The following is a 15,451-nucleotide window of genomic DNA, read 5'->3' on the forward strand; positions in this document are numbered from 1 at the left end:
ATACTCTCCCCAGTGTCTGTCACCCAACCACCCTATCCCTCCCACCCCACCCCCCGGCAACCCTCAATTTGTTTCCTGAGATTAAGAGTCACTTATGGTTGTCTCCCTCCCCAGTCCCATCTTGTTTCATTTTTTCCCTTCCTACCCCCCCACGACCCCCTACCCTGCCTCTCAAATTCCTCATATCAGAGAGATCATATGGTAATTGTTTCTGATTGACTTATTTTGCTTAGCATAATACCCTCTAGTTACATCCACGTTGTTGCAAAGCCCCTGAATTTCTTGTTGCAGCTTGTTGGCTCCTTGATAATTGATTACTAAACAGAAGCGCACCTTCTTGTGTGTTTCACACATACGTGCTCAGTAATTTCGTGTTGAGTTAATGTATGAAAATTGTGTGTACGTCTGTATGTATAGATACACACATCTATCCAGTCTTCCTATTACTAGAGAAAACAACTTATGAAAAGCATATTAATATAGCTGTTTCTGGTATGAGCTGTTTCCCTCCCTATAAGGTTATTCTTAGAAAAGCCATGTTGTTTCATTTTTTTCTTTCTTTTCTCATTTTTGGCAGAATGAAAGTCCTTTTGGTTTGTGTGTGGTCTCAAGATATTTTCTGTCTCAAGTAGTGAGACCCCATTGAGGTCTTCCAGCAGGACAAACCCCCTCCCCAGGTTGACTCTGTCCTGGTAACCTGCCCCCCTTGAAAAATTCCTTTTAAATCATCAGATGCTGTAACCGATCTCGCCTCGCATCCGGGTTACTATGGTAATCTGGTGGAGGAGTCCATGGGAAAATGTTGCCTGGTGACTGAGGAGATAGAGCGGGACCTGCACCGTTCCTTACCAGAGCATCCCGCCTTCCAGAATGAAACAGGAATTGCTGCTTTGAGGAGAGTCTTGACAGCCTATGCCCACCGGAACCCCAAAATTGGGTACTGCCAGGTAGGGTGTGCAGTGGAGGAGCAGAAATCTTTGAGTCCATGTCTTGTGTTGATTACCCAGGCTTCAGGTTCTGTTGTTCTTGGCTGTCTGGTACCCAGGACTATCCTGTGAAGGCTCTGTGCTTTCGCTTTCTTTAAAGAATGTATCAAGTAAGGCCTCAGGAATCATCTCCTTATAGTCAAACAGGTTGATGACTTAAGATTAGAAACTTTACGTGGTGCCTGAAAAGAGCAGTGCACGTGATGAGTTGCTGTCCAGGACAGGACAGATTGTCTTCACCGCCTCTCCAGGCCTCCACTGTAGGACGGCAGTGATAACGCTTCTGTGGAGCTTTATCTTTCTAGACCTCTGCAGAAGTTACAGGGATTATTTTTAAAATCTCCGTGCTATTGGGGGAGCAAAAAATGTTTGCGGCCAATCCCTTTCCTTCAGGAAGCACAAGTGGAAATAAGCCGCCCTCTAAGTAGTTGTTGAGTTTACTTGGAAAGTGTATTCAGGGATGTGGTAAACAAGCACAAAATAGAACCCAGTAAAATAAAACACCCCTGCCCCCACCCCAGCACTAGATGGGGTTAGAGAAGTTTCTGATAGCTGAAAATAGAAGAGTTTAAACTTTGTTTTCCTGTGAAAAGCAAAATCAACCCATGGATTGTGTGTGTGTGTGTGTGTGTGTGTGTGTGTGTGTATGTGAACACACACACAGAATAGCTGGATTTGACCTGAGCCTGAAGCCCGCACCACAGCTGGCCCCAGCATTCCGAGATGGGGACAGTGACGGAAGGGTGGCTGGTCGCTCAGCCTAGGGTCTCTTATGGGGACCGTGTTGATAAACTCAGTCATTCCACTTTACAAATGTCAGTGTGGTTGAGCTAGATGCAGTATCTCATCTGCAGCCTTGACTTCTGTGGACCGTTTGGGCTTGTGTGGTTTTTCATGTCTTTTGTGGCACAACGTGGTGTGATGCTAACCACCCCCTCCTCTGTGAAACTGTGCAGTCCATGAACATCCTGACCTCCGTTTTGCTGCTCTACGCCAAGGAGGAGGAGGCCTTCTGGTTGCTCGTTGCTGTGTGTGAGCGGATGCTGCCTGACTACTTCAACCACCGGGTCATTGGTAACCTGTCTCCTTCCTCGTCCTCTTCCTCTTCTGTGCTTGGGGAGCAGGGCCAGAGCCGGGGCAAAGACGTGTCGTCAGTCCTTGTTCAGAAATCCCCAGTACAAATGCTGTTTGGCTCTTGAATGTGCAGAACCGACAGGTGTAATCTCTGTGCCGTTCTGCCGAAAGGGTGGAGTGAGTTACCTGAAAAGAAAAATGTTGAGGTTCGAGAAACAACCTGAAAGGGAGGGTGGTTTGGCCCACCGTACCCAAGGAGCTCATGCAGACAGATGTCCCCTTTCCCTTGTGGAGACTCTTGAGGCTGGACCTGAAGGGCAGCTTGGGACCCCCCCGCCCCTCTACTTGTATACAATAAGTGAGAAGGCCCCTTGTTGCTGGCCCCCCTGCTCTGGGCTGACCTGCGACCCCACCTGGTGTCTTCCTTTTCTGTGGCCCATTGGAATCTGCATTTCGCCTGTGGTCCAGCACCTCCTAGTGGACAAAATGATAGAAACGTTGCTTCAGCTTGCTGATAACTCTCAAGATACCCTTTCTGGAGGTGCCCTAAAATTTGGGCAGCAGCAGTGGGAACAGAAACGGAAGAACCAGTTTGAGACAGAATTTGGTAAAAGACTGGAGGTGGGGGCAGGTCAGGAGGAAGATGCTCCCGAAGACTGGTGTCAAGAACTGAGGGAATGTGAGGACCCCCTGGGAGTAAGCGGGAGCTGTCTAGGAAGGACGTGCTACTTGGTGCCTTTGGTGGCCTTTTGGGATGCCTTAGACTGTCTTCCCTGGCTCCCTCCAGGTGCCTGAGTGATGGGCTTCCTTTCCTTTCCACTTGATGCTGGGGGAGGCAGCTTAACCTTGTACACAATAGCACAGAATCATCAGAACCTCATGGTCACGGGGAGGCAGGCTGCCAAAGCCGCCATTGGTTGATGGTGCTGCTGGAGGGCAGTGCCTACCCTACTCCTCAGTGACCAGCAGAGCCTCCGTGGTAATGGGTATCCCTATGTGAGCACTGCCCCAGTACAGCCTGGAGCATTTCCATAACCCACCAAGTCCCCTTCTGCCCCTTCCCTGCCACAGGCTACTCTCGCTCCTGATGTCTGTCACCACGGGCTAGTTGGGCCCGTTCTTGAACTCGGTCTAAATGTAATCATGGAGAACGCACTCTTTTGGGTCTGTTTTCCTGCTCACAATACGAGGTTGCTGGAGCATTGGTACTCTGCTCCTTCTTCTGGCTGAGTCCCACTTCACCGTACATACAGACCGTGATTCATTTATCTGGTCACCTGTTAGAGGTTTGCATTGTTTCCAGTGCTTTATTGTAAGTGAAGTTGAAATACACATTCAAGTGTAAGTCTCTCTGTGAATCAGGATTGCCCGTTTTCTTGGTATTTACCCAGGAGTAGAATTGCTAGGTCATAGGTTAGAGGGATTTTTAGCTTTCTAAGAAACTGTCAGTTTTTCAAAGTGATATTCTGTGACCACAGAAACCCTACCAGCAGTGTGTGAGTTCTGGTTGCTCACATCCCTGTTAGCTTTCAGAATTGGCTTTTTAAGTTTGCTCTTCTAGCAGGGAAGAAGGAATCTATTGTGCAGGTTTAACTTTGCATTTCTTTGATGAATGATACTGAACACAATTTTCTGTGCTTAGTGGCCATTTGTTTATTGTTTCTTTTGAAGTATCTGGTCCCATCTTTTGCCTTTTTAAAGGAAAAATGGGTTTTTGACCACTAAGTTGCAAGAGTTGTTATTTTGAATACAAAGCCCTTGTCGGGTATATGTATTACAAATATTTTCTCAGTGTGAAGTGTGCATTATGATTTTTATTAATGTTTTTTTGAAGAATACCACTCTTTGATTCTCGTGAAGTCCAATTTATAGTTTTTTTCTGTGGCTAGTGCTTTTTGTGTTCTAAGAAATGTTGCCTTTTCCCTGTATTTTTCTTAAGCTTTATATTATTAGCTTTTATATTGAGGTCTATGACACATTTCAAATATATTTTCTTGTATGATGTGAAGTAGGATTTGAGGTCCCCCCAGCCTTTGCCCCCACACAGGTATGCACTTGATTGCGCATTATTTTTGAAAATACTATCCTCTCCCCACTGAATTACTCTAGTTAGTGTCAAAAGTCAGTTCAGTACGAGTCCTTTTCTGGGCTCAAAGTCTGTTTCATTCTGCTTATCTCAGAGTAGTTTCAGTTTCAGGCTGACTTTAGGAAGTGTGACTCCTTCCCCAACCAAGTCTCCATGACCTGCCTTTTCCAGGCGCCCAGGTGGACCAGTCGGTCTTCGAGGAGCTCATCAAGGAGCATCTCCCCGAGCTGGCGGAGCATATGAACGACCTCTCAGCCCTCGCCTCCATCTCTCTCTCCTGGTTCCTGACTCTATTCCTCAGCATTATGCCTCTGGAGAGCGCGGTGAGCGTTGTGGACTGCTTCTTCTACGATGGGATCAAAGCCATTTTCCAGCTGGGGCTGGCGGTGCTGGAAGCCAATGCCCAGGGCCTGTGCAGCAGCAAGGATGATGGCCAGGCCCTCATGGTCCTCAGCAGGTGCGCTCACTGGGCGGGGGAGGGGGGTGAGATAAGGAGGGCCATTGCGGGCTCTGCAAAATAGACCAGGTGGAGGCAGCAGGGGGTGCCCAGCAGGGCTGTCACTGTGGAATATTTCCTTCCACTCTGCCACTTGTCACGCGGTAGTCCCCACCGCCCCCACCAGAGTCAGCCAATCAGGTGGCACTGTTCCCTGCATATGGTGAAGAGCGCCATCTTCCTGGCTCCTGTCCAGCAAGTGAGAGAGGGTACAGGAGGAGAGCGGGACTCTCACTTGTCTCTGAGGAGATAGGCATTCACAGTGGCCTTGACTGGGGCAGGCAGGCATTGGGAGATGATGGTCTTAGGCAGCCAGCTGGAGATTCCAGACCCTGGATGTGTAGGGGCTGGTGTGTTACAGTCGCTGAGACCAAGGACCGGAACCTGGGTCTCTTGGGAGCTGAGGACAGGTTCCCATTTAGAACATGGAAGCTTACAATGGCACGTACGCATGGAACTTTGTATGGATTTCAGCAGAGTTCCAGGTCCCTGCAAACCTACCCATGGGCCCAGATCGACAAGCCTGGCTTTAGGCATGTCTCCTTTTCTCTAAGGGAGCACAGCAGTTGCTATCTTGCCCTCCTCCCAGGGTTTGGAGATGAATGAGCTGAGTCTCAAAGTGCTCTGACATGATGTCCCCCAGGTCCCCAGGAAGGTGCGTGGTGTGGTGCACAGGGGAGGGGAAACCGGTACTTCAGTGGTGGGTTGTGTGCTCAGGTTTCTAGATCATGTTAAGAACGAGGACAGTCCTGGACCCCCCATCGGCAGCCACCATGCCTTTTTTGCGGACGACCAGGAGCCCTACCCTGGGACTGACATTGCTGACCTGATCCGGGACTCCTACGAGGTGACAGGGCCCAGCCCACCCACATCCTCTGGGAAACCTGGTCAGGGATGGATTTTGAGGGAGGTTTCCTGGCGGATACTGCTCTCCTCTGTTTGTGCAAAAAGGGGTTCTGTGAATGTGTAACTCCTGGTTTCTCTGCAGAAATTCGGAGACCAGTCTGTGGAGCAGATTGAGCACCTGCGATGTAAGCATAGGATCAGGGTTCTCCAGGGCCACGAAGACACCACAAAGCAGAATGTGGTGAGTCACGGGCTGTCGAAAGGGCAGTGGGCGCTAACCCAGACTCTGTTGCGGTTGGTCCTAAGAATGCCCAAGCTTTTGGGGCACCTGGCTGGTATATGACTCGATCCTTGGGGTCCCAAATTCGAGCCCCATGTAGGGTGTAAAGATTTTTACACCTAACTTTACACCCCATGTTGGGTGTAAAGATTACCAAAAATAACTTAAAAAAAAAAAAAAAAAAAAAAAGAATGCCACTCCCCCAACCATGCACTGAATTAGGGTGACCTGGTGTAGAAACAGGGGTTTTAGAGTCAGACAGACTGAGCAATTTAGTCCCCATGAGCCTCAGTTTCCCTAGTTGTCAAACAATACTAAGAGGATACTAGAGGATACTAATACCCAGCATCTGGGACTAAATGAGGTACGAAATAGAAAAATGCCTCGCACAGAGGCCCACAATGCTTGTTCTTCAGGGGGAACTTCCTGGCCAAGCTGCGTCTTTGTTAGAGTTCGACTTCCCTTAGAACTCAGTGTAGAGCTTACCCGTTTGTTCCGAGGCACTGATGTGTGAATTGGAAAGGCTGAGGGTAAACACCCTGAGAAAGTTACCATGATGTCATCTTGACATCGGAAAGGAACAGACTGCTCAGGTAGATAGGACACACCTGGTGTCCCCCACGAGCAGAAGGGACCCCTGTTCCCTCTGATCGTTCTGGGTGCAGGCAGAGAACTCACTCCACTGTTGTTGGTTGTTTCCTCAAGCTCCGCGTTGTTATCCCAGAAGTCTCCATTCTTCCTGAAGACCTGGAAGAACTCTATGACTTATTCAAGGTAGGAAACTCTGGGAAGATGAGGGAGTGACAGGTTGTCAGCTGGTCAGGGATTGGCGGGGGGGAGGGCTGCGGGAGTAGATGAGTACGCGGATGCTGGAGGGGTCTGCAGCAGAGGCTGGAGCTTACCCTACCTGCCAGCTCCATCTTGGTCTCGCCTGCCTATGGCCCACACGGGAGCTGTGCCCTGCAGAGGGCCTCCTTCAATGCTGGTAACCCGTTCCATGCTGTTCTACACGGAGTTCCCAGGCCTTGGTGGATGAACAGTGACCATTACTGACATTCCCACCTCCTATACTTTGTAGTGACTCATACCCCCCCATAATACATGTAGATAAATTTTTATATTTGGCTGCTACGGGTGCCACTTTATCTTCTGTTTTCCCTTATTACTGTTATTAACACTTTTCCATGTTGCCATGTAGTCTTACTCATTTTAAAATTACCTTATAATCTATCATATTGGTAATACTAAATAAGCCATATTTTTAATATTTGGATATATAGGTGAACACTCAGGTCTTGCCCAATGAAGAAAATTTTCAGGTGCCCTGCTGGAAGTTTCCTTGCTTGAAATAGTGGATAAAAACAGGGAAGGAAGGCAGGCAACTGCTCCACTCCTGATAGCCTGGCAGTGAAGGGGCAGACAGAAGAGTTGGAGAAAGCAAATTCTGGGTCTGGCTTCCAGGGCTCTTCCAGGTGGGGACTCTGAGCTACTGTCACTTCTGAACCCAGAGTGTAAACTGATGGACAGAGTAAGAAGCAGCACTTCAGGGACTTCTAAGTGGAGCACTCGAGGTTGTCTGAACTGGGCATGCATCTGTCATGGCCCATTTCCCCGCAGTCACTGAAATGGCCTTGGCTTAGTAGAGTCCAGGCACCCCTTGTTCCTGATAAGCAGGATGTGTGCTGAGGACTGCTCAGGACTGTGTCTTCTGTAGACAGCCCCTGTCTTTCAGTTTCATAGTTTCCTCTGTTTCATGAAGAGAAAATGAGAAGTCAAAGTGTCCCAAGTCCCCACCTCTCTCTCCTTGACTTTCAAGGAGGAAAAACAGGGAATGCTAGGAACATAAAGACAGGTAGACAAATGTGTTATTCAGCATGAAAAGTATTTCATCTATTTAAGGCTAACTGCTCTCAGTTTGAGAGAATAAGAGCTTTCACACATCCGAATTTATATAATTTAGAAGATTGCTTTAAATTAATAAAAGTAAAATTCATTAAGTACTAACCATGTTCATCTTTAATACAAAGAGTAAGGAAGATAGAGCCTACTGTTTTCCTATTTCTGTCTTTCCTATGAATGATATGTTAAGTACTTATTGAAATTTTATTTGTAGTTAGCTTTACAACTCTTTCATTTATGTAGGACTAACTACAAAGAGAAACTTAGAAACTATCTAAATACAATATAATTTTTAAGATACACTTCCAAAGGAAATTCCAGTAAAACAGCTTCATAATCATGGTGTCTGATTCCATTATACATGCCAAGGTATATAATATGTGTGTTATATACAATATATTGTATTATGCTATATACAGTATATTTGTGTTACATACAATATATTGTATAATAGATTTGTGTAACTCACTCCAGTACTTTCTTTCCAGGCCCAGAGTCTGCATGTGTCCCATGTAAGAGCCCCATCAGACTATCCTCTCTCTCCATACTCCTGGTCAGCTCTGAATTTTCTTTGCTTTCATAGTCTGACTTCATGTATTTTTTTTTAAAGATTTTATTTATTTCCTTGACAGAGATCACAAGTAGGCAGAGAGGCAAGCAGAGAGAGAGAGCAGAGAACCCGATGCGGGGCTTGATCCCATGACCCTGGGATCATGACCTGAGCCAAAGGCAGAGGCTTTAACCCACTGAGCCACCCAGGTGCCCCTCTAGTTGGGTTTTAAATACACCTCTGGTCTTGTCTTTATTTTTTTTTTTTATGGTTTTATTTTTATTTATTTGAGAGACAGAGCTAGAGCAAAGACAAGTGGGGGGAGCAGCAAAAGGGGAGGAGAAAGAGAGGTGGAAAGAATCTCAAACAAATTCCATGCTGAGCATGGAGCCTAACCTGGGGCTCTATCTCATGACCCTGAGAACATGACCTGAGCCAAAACCAAGATTTGGACATTTGACTGACTGAGCTACGCAGGTGCCACTACTTCTGGTCTTTTCAACTAGAATTTCATTTTTTCAGGGAAAGGGTCACATAGCCATACCCTTCCATTGTTTTATAAATACATGATAGGTTATTAATAAGGATTCTGTTCCTTAACCTCATTGCATCCTTCCCTAAGCCTGGAATGAAGAGGCGTGATCACTTTGTGTTAAGATCAAGTAACTCTGACCAAATCATTACGCATTCTTTCATATTCAAGATCAACAATATGGTTGGTACTTAATGAAATCTATTTTTATTGGTAATTTAAAGCAATTTTTTAATGCTCAAGTGTAACTTTTTCCTTCCAGTTTCACGTGTATAACTGACATACAGCACTGTGTGAGTTTAAAGCATATAGTATGACTTAAATATATTGTTGAGTGATGAGTACAATAAGTTTAATTAGAATCCATCTCCTCTAGACATTTAAAAAAAAAGGATTTTTTCCCCTTGTGATAACTTTAGGATCCATTCTCTTAGCAACTCAAATACACCATATAGCCATTAACTGTACTTGTCCTGTTGTACATCACATCCTTAGTGCTTACTCTAACCAGACATTTGTACCTTCTGTCCACCTCCTCCAGTGCCCCCACTCCTCACCCTGGCCTTGGGGAACCACAATTCTGATCTCATTTTCTGAGTTTGGTGTTTTGTTTTGTTTTTAGATTCTACATTTAAGTGAGATCATAGAGTATGTGTCTGACTTCTTTCACTTAGCAGGAGTGCCCTCATGGTCCATCTGTGTTGAACAGTCTCAAATTACATAAATTCGGATTTGTGATGTCTGTCTTCTATTCTCTTAAATTGAAAACAACATCATTAATCTTAACTAAGTAAGATGTTTACAGTGTAATACATACTCAGTGTCCTAGAATACTTCTGGAAACACCGAAGACCTGAAACAGTTACTTATTTCTTCCATAAACCTGCTGTTATTAAATGATCAGTTAAATTCTTTCACTCTTTGTGAATTACCAGGCCTTAGAGAGCATTGGGTCTCTTTAATAATATTTTACTTGCTTACATGTTCTGGTTAAGACTTTTATTTTCAGGGGCACCTGGGTGGCTTACTGGGTTAGGCCTCTGCCTTCAGCTTGGGTCATGATCCCAGAACCTGGGATCGAGCCCCGCATTGGGCTCTGGGCTCAGCAGGGAGCCTGTTTCCCCCACCTCCGCCTGCCTCTCTGCCTACTTGTGATCTCTCTCTCTGTCAAATAAATAAATAAAATCTTTGGGGAAAAAAAAGACTTATATTTTCAAATTTTAATTAAAAATCACAAAATAAAGAATAAAAGTATACCGACTCTTACCATTTTAAAAAAAGAAGAAACTTTTAAGCAAAAAATGAAAGGGTCTCATCCAGTCTATACCTACAGTCTTACCCTTGTACTGGTAATTATTAACAAATTGGTGAATATGTTTCCTGATTTTTTTTTCCTTTTATACTTTCTCTCTCAGACACACCTTCCCTCCCACCTATGACAGATTATGCTACATGGAAAAATAGCTGTATAGTTTCATTGTAGGGCTGAACCATCATTTACTTAACCATTCACCTGTTGAGACACATGTATGTTTCCAGGTTTTTGCTGCTTTGTTAAACTGTGCTGGACTGGGCATCTTTGTGCCTTTCCCTGGACACCAGTGCTGCGGTTTCTGTGGGATGGGGTCCTAGGGATGCACAGACTGTATTTAGCCTGTATTGCTAAAGTGTGTTTGATTTTTCAAATTTCACTTCCATGGGAATACACTGATGTTGTCCAAGAGGGCTCCTGTCCTACATTCCACACCCACCCAGCTTTTATTAAGAATCGTTTGCAATTTTGCTAGTCTTGTAGAAAATTGCATTTTATTTTAATTTTAATTTGTTTATCCATTCGTGGGGTTGACTACAGCTAATTGTGTACTTCTTGGTATCACCTGCTTACATCCATGGTCTTTTTTTTTTTTTTTATCGGTTTGTTTTTCTGTAGGGTTCTGTGTAAACTGGTAGCACAAGCCCTAGGCTTATTTATTATAACTTTTCTTGGCAGGATTCTGTGGGGCTTTAGTATCCTAGGATACACAGATATACAATGGACTTTCGCAGTGTGTCTTGAATTTTTAGGAATGGAAATTCACTGGACTGTTTCACACTGAAAGTTCTTGTGGTATTTTTCACAATACTGCGAAGGCTACCCGAAGAACTAGGCTGCCAACAAATACAACAGTAAAACTATAAATGGCATTTTGGTTTTCATCCAGGGATCTGCGTTCACGTATTACAGCTTCTATACTTGTTCCCGTGCCACCGTGATGGGTGGAGGACGCTAAAATCGTGCAGAAGCCTGCAGTCATTAGGAATTATCTCAGTGAGTTGAGATGTCCCAAGAGGTGATTTAGCGTGGGTGTAAGAGATGCATCCTAAAGAGGGGACCCTCAGGGAAGGGCCAGTTTTGAGTGCTCTGGTTGTCAGTGTATTCCCAAGACTTGGAATCACTTTTTTTTTTTTAACTTCCAGTTTTTTGAATTGTTAATATATTCACCTCACTCAAAATTAAAAACTTTTAAGAAAGTATGCAGTGAAAAAACTTGGTTCTGGGGCACCTGGGTGGCTCAGTTGGTTAAGTGTCTACCTTCAGCCCTGGTCATGATCCCAGGGTCCTGGAATCGAGTCCTACATCTGGGACTGCGGGGACTCTGCTGCTCCCTCTCCTTCTGCCACTACCCCCTGCTTGTGGGTGCTCTCTCTCAAATAGTAAAATCTTAAAAGAGACTTGGTTCTACATGTGAGTCTCCACCCCTATTTCCCCTCCCCACAGGCAACCTGGTTTCTTCTGTATTCTGTAGATCAGTCTAGCACTTTGTTTTCAGATGTGATTTGATGAGAAAACAGAATAAAAATTAGGTCTCCTAGAATTAAAACTATGGCAGCTGAACATTGAAAAATGGTTAAAATGGTTTTGTTAGATATTATGTGCTCCAATTAAAAAAAAAAGACCTTAGAGAAAGAGGTCAAAATTACATATCTTATGGGCATGAAGTGTAAGGTAACAAGGTAACAAGGGACATCTTTTACTTGTCTGGTTAGAGTAATGAGATTGTAAGCACTTTCTTCATTTGTTTGTGTTATAGTGTTCTTATTCAATACATAATTTACGAGGCCAAGTGAGTCCTGAGCGAAGGCCAAGTTAACCCTGGCTTTTAAGCGTGCATCCCCCCACAGGTGCTCCCATCTCTCACAGATCCCTCTCTCCCTCTTGTCTCAAGAGAGAGCACATGATGAGCTGTTACTGGGAGCAGCCCAGGCCCATGGCCCCACGCCACGACCCCAGCAGGCCCTACGCAGAGCAGTACCGCATAGACGCCCGGCAGTTCGCACACTTGTTCCAGCTTGTCTCGCCCTGGACCTGTGGGGCCCACACGGAAATCCTCGCAGAGAGGACTTTCAGGCTCCTGGATGACAACATGGACCACCTGATCGAATTCAAAGCGTTTGTGAGCTGTCTCGGTAGGACCCTGTGGGTCTTCACTGCAGTGAGTTAATCTGGGACGGGAGTCTGTGAACACAAGACAGGGTGGACTGTGGAGCAGGCAGACCCACGCAGTGAAATGTATTTGGGACTGGCCTGATGTGATTTGGAGAATTTAGAAACCACTCTGCAGGCTCCTCTTATGGCGACATTTATGCCTCCTTAAGGAGGGTGAGAAGGGCCCAAGCTCTCAACCACAGGATCATTGCTCCTCTTCTCCTCGGGAGCCCAGGGTGTGGTGTGGCTCATTAGGGGCTGTATTCCTGACTCCTGCCCATGAAATTAGAATCTTTCAGAAGGTATGAGGCCAGACAAAATTCACAAGGTTATCCTGCACCTCAAGAGTGACCTTTTCTTGTTTTCATTTCAAACACCCTGTGTCTAGGAGTAAGGGCAGCGAAGTATTGAGTGAACAAGTACTGATCATACTAAGTTCTCTCCCCACAGTGAGGTTGTGTCACAACAAATGTACTTTATCCATTTGCATCTCCTCATTTTCTCTCAATCTTTTTTTTTTTTTTGCAGATGTTATGTATAATGGAGAAATGAATGAGAAAATCAAACTGTTATATAGACTTCATATCCCTCCAGGTAAGAAATTCTATGGAGAAAATCTAAGTTCTGTTCTGCTTTGACACAAGTAAGCCTTGTATGTGACTCTGAAGTTCTCTTTTAAAATTCCATTTAGACTTGGGTCAACAGATGTTTTTAATCTGTGGTTGCTGATAACAAATTTTCATTACTGGGCTGTATGGCCTATGACAGCAGTTGGCAAACTTGAGCATGCATCAGAATCATCTGGGGGGCTTGTTAAAACCCAGGTTCCTGGGCGCCGCTCCAGTGTTTCCAGCTCCCTGGTTCTGAGGACCACACTTTGGTAACCGCTGGCTTGTGGAGTGTGTGGGGAAATAGACCCTGGTTGCCTTAATAGATGGTTACTTAAGCCTCCTCTTTTGAAGGACCATTTCATTCTTCCGGCATTTAAGTCCACGCTTCCCTCAAGTTTCAGCAGGTAACCGGGAACAAAGAAAACAGTTTTGAAACCTATGATGTCATACTTGGCCTTAACCTTATTCCTTGGATCTTTTGAAGTCACAGAGGTGGGTTAGTAATGCCAGCATGGTCTCTGGACCCCAGGGCCATGGTCTGGTGTTGGATAGGGCCCCTGACAGAACTTCCAATGAGGGAGGCTAGGAAAGTTTTGGGGGCCATGAGATCCTGGTGGTTTTTACAACCGACACTTCTGGAAAAGTTGGAAATGCATATGACATCATTTGTGGCTTTCTTGGTCCACTTCCTGAAACTGAGCCATTACCAACTGGACAACTGCAGTGTGCCCCGGGAGCATTCTGTAGCAGCCTTCTTCCTCTGCCTTCCCACATACTTGTTATTCCTCAACTGCAAATGGTTTGACATCAGTGAAGTTCTTTGCCTTTTATGCCAGTGTTAGTGAGTTTAGTTTTTTATTTTTATTTTTTTTAAGATTTTATTTATTTGACAGACAGATCACAAGTAGGCAGAGAGGCAGACAGAGATAGAGAGGAGGAAGCATGCTCCACGCTGAGCAGAGAGCCTGATGTGGGGCTCGATCCCAGGACCCTGGGATCATGACCTGAGCTGAAGGCAGAGGCTTTAACCCACTGAGCCATCCAGGCGCCCCCGAGTTTAGTTTTTTAATTTGCCTTTATTTTTCACAAGTGTTTTCCTACTAACATAGAAGACATGCATAATTATCCTCTACTATCATTGTCATTCTTCACAATCATTGTCTGTATCTAATATTGCTAAACAGGATTTGATTTTATTTCAATTATTTCATCTCGATTTTTAAATAAGCGTTTTATTTTGGGATAACTTTTAGATTTATAGAAAAATCACAAAGATGGTAAAGATGGAATTCTAACTTTTTATCTTCCTAAAGTGTTTTATTAGTTTCAGGTGTACAACAGAGTGATTCAACAATTTTGTACATTACTCAGTGCTCACCATGAGAAGGGTACCCCTAATCCCCATCACCTACTTCACCCATTCCCCTACCTCCCCTCTGGTAACCACCAGTTTGTTTTCTATAGTTAAGAGTCTGTTTCTTGGTTTGTCTTTTTCAACCCCTCTGTTCATTTGTTTTGTGTCTTAAATTTCACATCTGAGTGAAATCATATGCTATTTGTCTTTCTCTGCCTGACTTTGCTTTAGCATTATATACTCTCTAGCTCCATCTATGCTGTTACACAATGAGATGGCAAGATCTCATTCTTATGGCTGAGTGATAATTCTGTGTATGTGTATGTGTGTATCATATCTTCTTTGTCCATTCATCAGATGGTGGACATTTGGGCTGCTTCCATAGTTTGGCTGTTGTAATAGCCAAAAATGCTGCAATAAACATAGGGGTGCATATACCCTTTAATGTTTTTGTATTTTAGGGATAAATGCCCCTAGTGCAGTTACTGGAACCATAGGGTAGATTTTTTATTCTTTCATACTGTTTTCCACAGTGGCTGGATATTTGCTTTCCCACCAACCATGCACAAGGGTTCCTTGAAGTGTGCTGCTCTGTGGTTGGTTGGCCTTTCTGGACACTTGCTCTCCACTTGAATTAACCATTCCTTGCTATGCTCCCAAGACCATTGGTTGTATTTGTTCTTCTGTTAGAGCATTTTGTTAGTGACTTGTGTATACGTTTCACATTTCTGAGGCATAGGGACCCAGTATCCTCTTGACATCTAGCAGTTATTACCTAAAAAATCTGTTTTCATCATGACTTCCCCAACGACCATACAGGGCTTACAATTTGAGTGGATGCTCAACATGTGCCAATGTGTGTAAGTTTTATACAAGGTTGGTAAAAATGACTTAGTATCAGTTACAGAAAAACCCCCAAACTCCACAAACAGCTCCCACCCACCGAACGCAGGAAACCTATCTCCCAAATATGAACATCAGCTTATCAAGGCTTTGGTGCCATCTTGGGGATATTTGTTGGATTACAGCTGATTTATTAGTAAATATGAAGATCCTGAGTCCGTAATACTTTGTAATTGTTATTTGTAAGAGCTTTTTGATCTATAATTCACATACCATACAGTACATTCATTTAAAATATACACAACTCAGTGATTTTGTTATCTTTAGTTATATAACCGTCATAGTTTTGGACATTTTCATCACCCTAACAAGGTCCATACCCTTTGGCTTTTGCTCCCAATCCACCCATTTTGCCCTGCTTTCCTTTT

The 15,451-nt window shown here is 44.5% G+C and overlaps 1 protein-coding gene across 4 annotated transcripts in view; it reads left to right on the forward strand.

Annotated features, from left to right (window-relative positions):
• LOC111155918 (TBC1 domain family member 8) overlaps window positions 1–15,451 on the forward strand; it is a 104,073-nt gene that overhangs the window by 84,324 nt on the left and 4,298 nt on the right. For all 4 annotated transcript variants that reach the window (XM_022516393.1, XM_022516391.1, XM_022516392.1 and 1 more), the window contains 8 exons: window positions 733–947; window positions 1,943–2,060; window positions 4,318–4,603; window positions 5,360–5,489; window positions 5,631–5,729; window positions 6,474–6,542; window positions 11,956–12,196; window positions 12,744–12,809. In XM_022516393.1, coding sequence (XP_022372101.1) covers window positions 733–947; window positions 1,943–2,060; window positions 4,318–4,603; window positions 5,360–5,489; window positions 5,631–5,729; window positions 6,474–6,542; window positions 11,956–12,196; window positions 12,744–12,809 — 1,224 coding nt within the window. The remainder of the gene's footprint in view (window positions 1–732; window positions 948–1,942; window positions 2,061–4,317; window positions 4,604–5,359; window positions 5,490–5,630; window positions 5,730–6,473; window positions 6,543–11,955; window positions 12,197–12,743; window positions 12,810–15,451) is intronic.

This window comes from Enhydra lutris, unplaced genomic scaffold, assembly GCF_002288905.1.
Source record: "Enhydra lutris kenyoni isolate GAN:26980312 unplaced genomic scaffold, ASM228890v2 scaffoldscaffold44, whole genome shotgun sequence".
In the NCBI taxonomy this organism is placed as follows: Eukaryota; Metazoa; Chordata; class Mammalia; order Carnivora; family Mustelidae; genus Enhydra; species Enhydra lutris.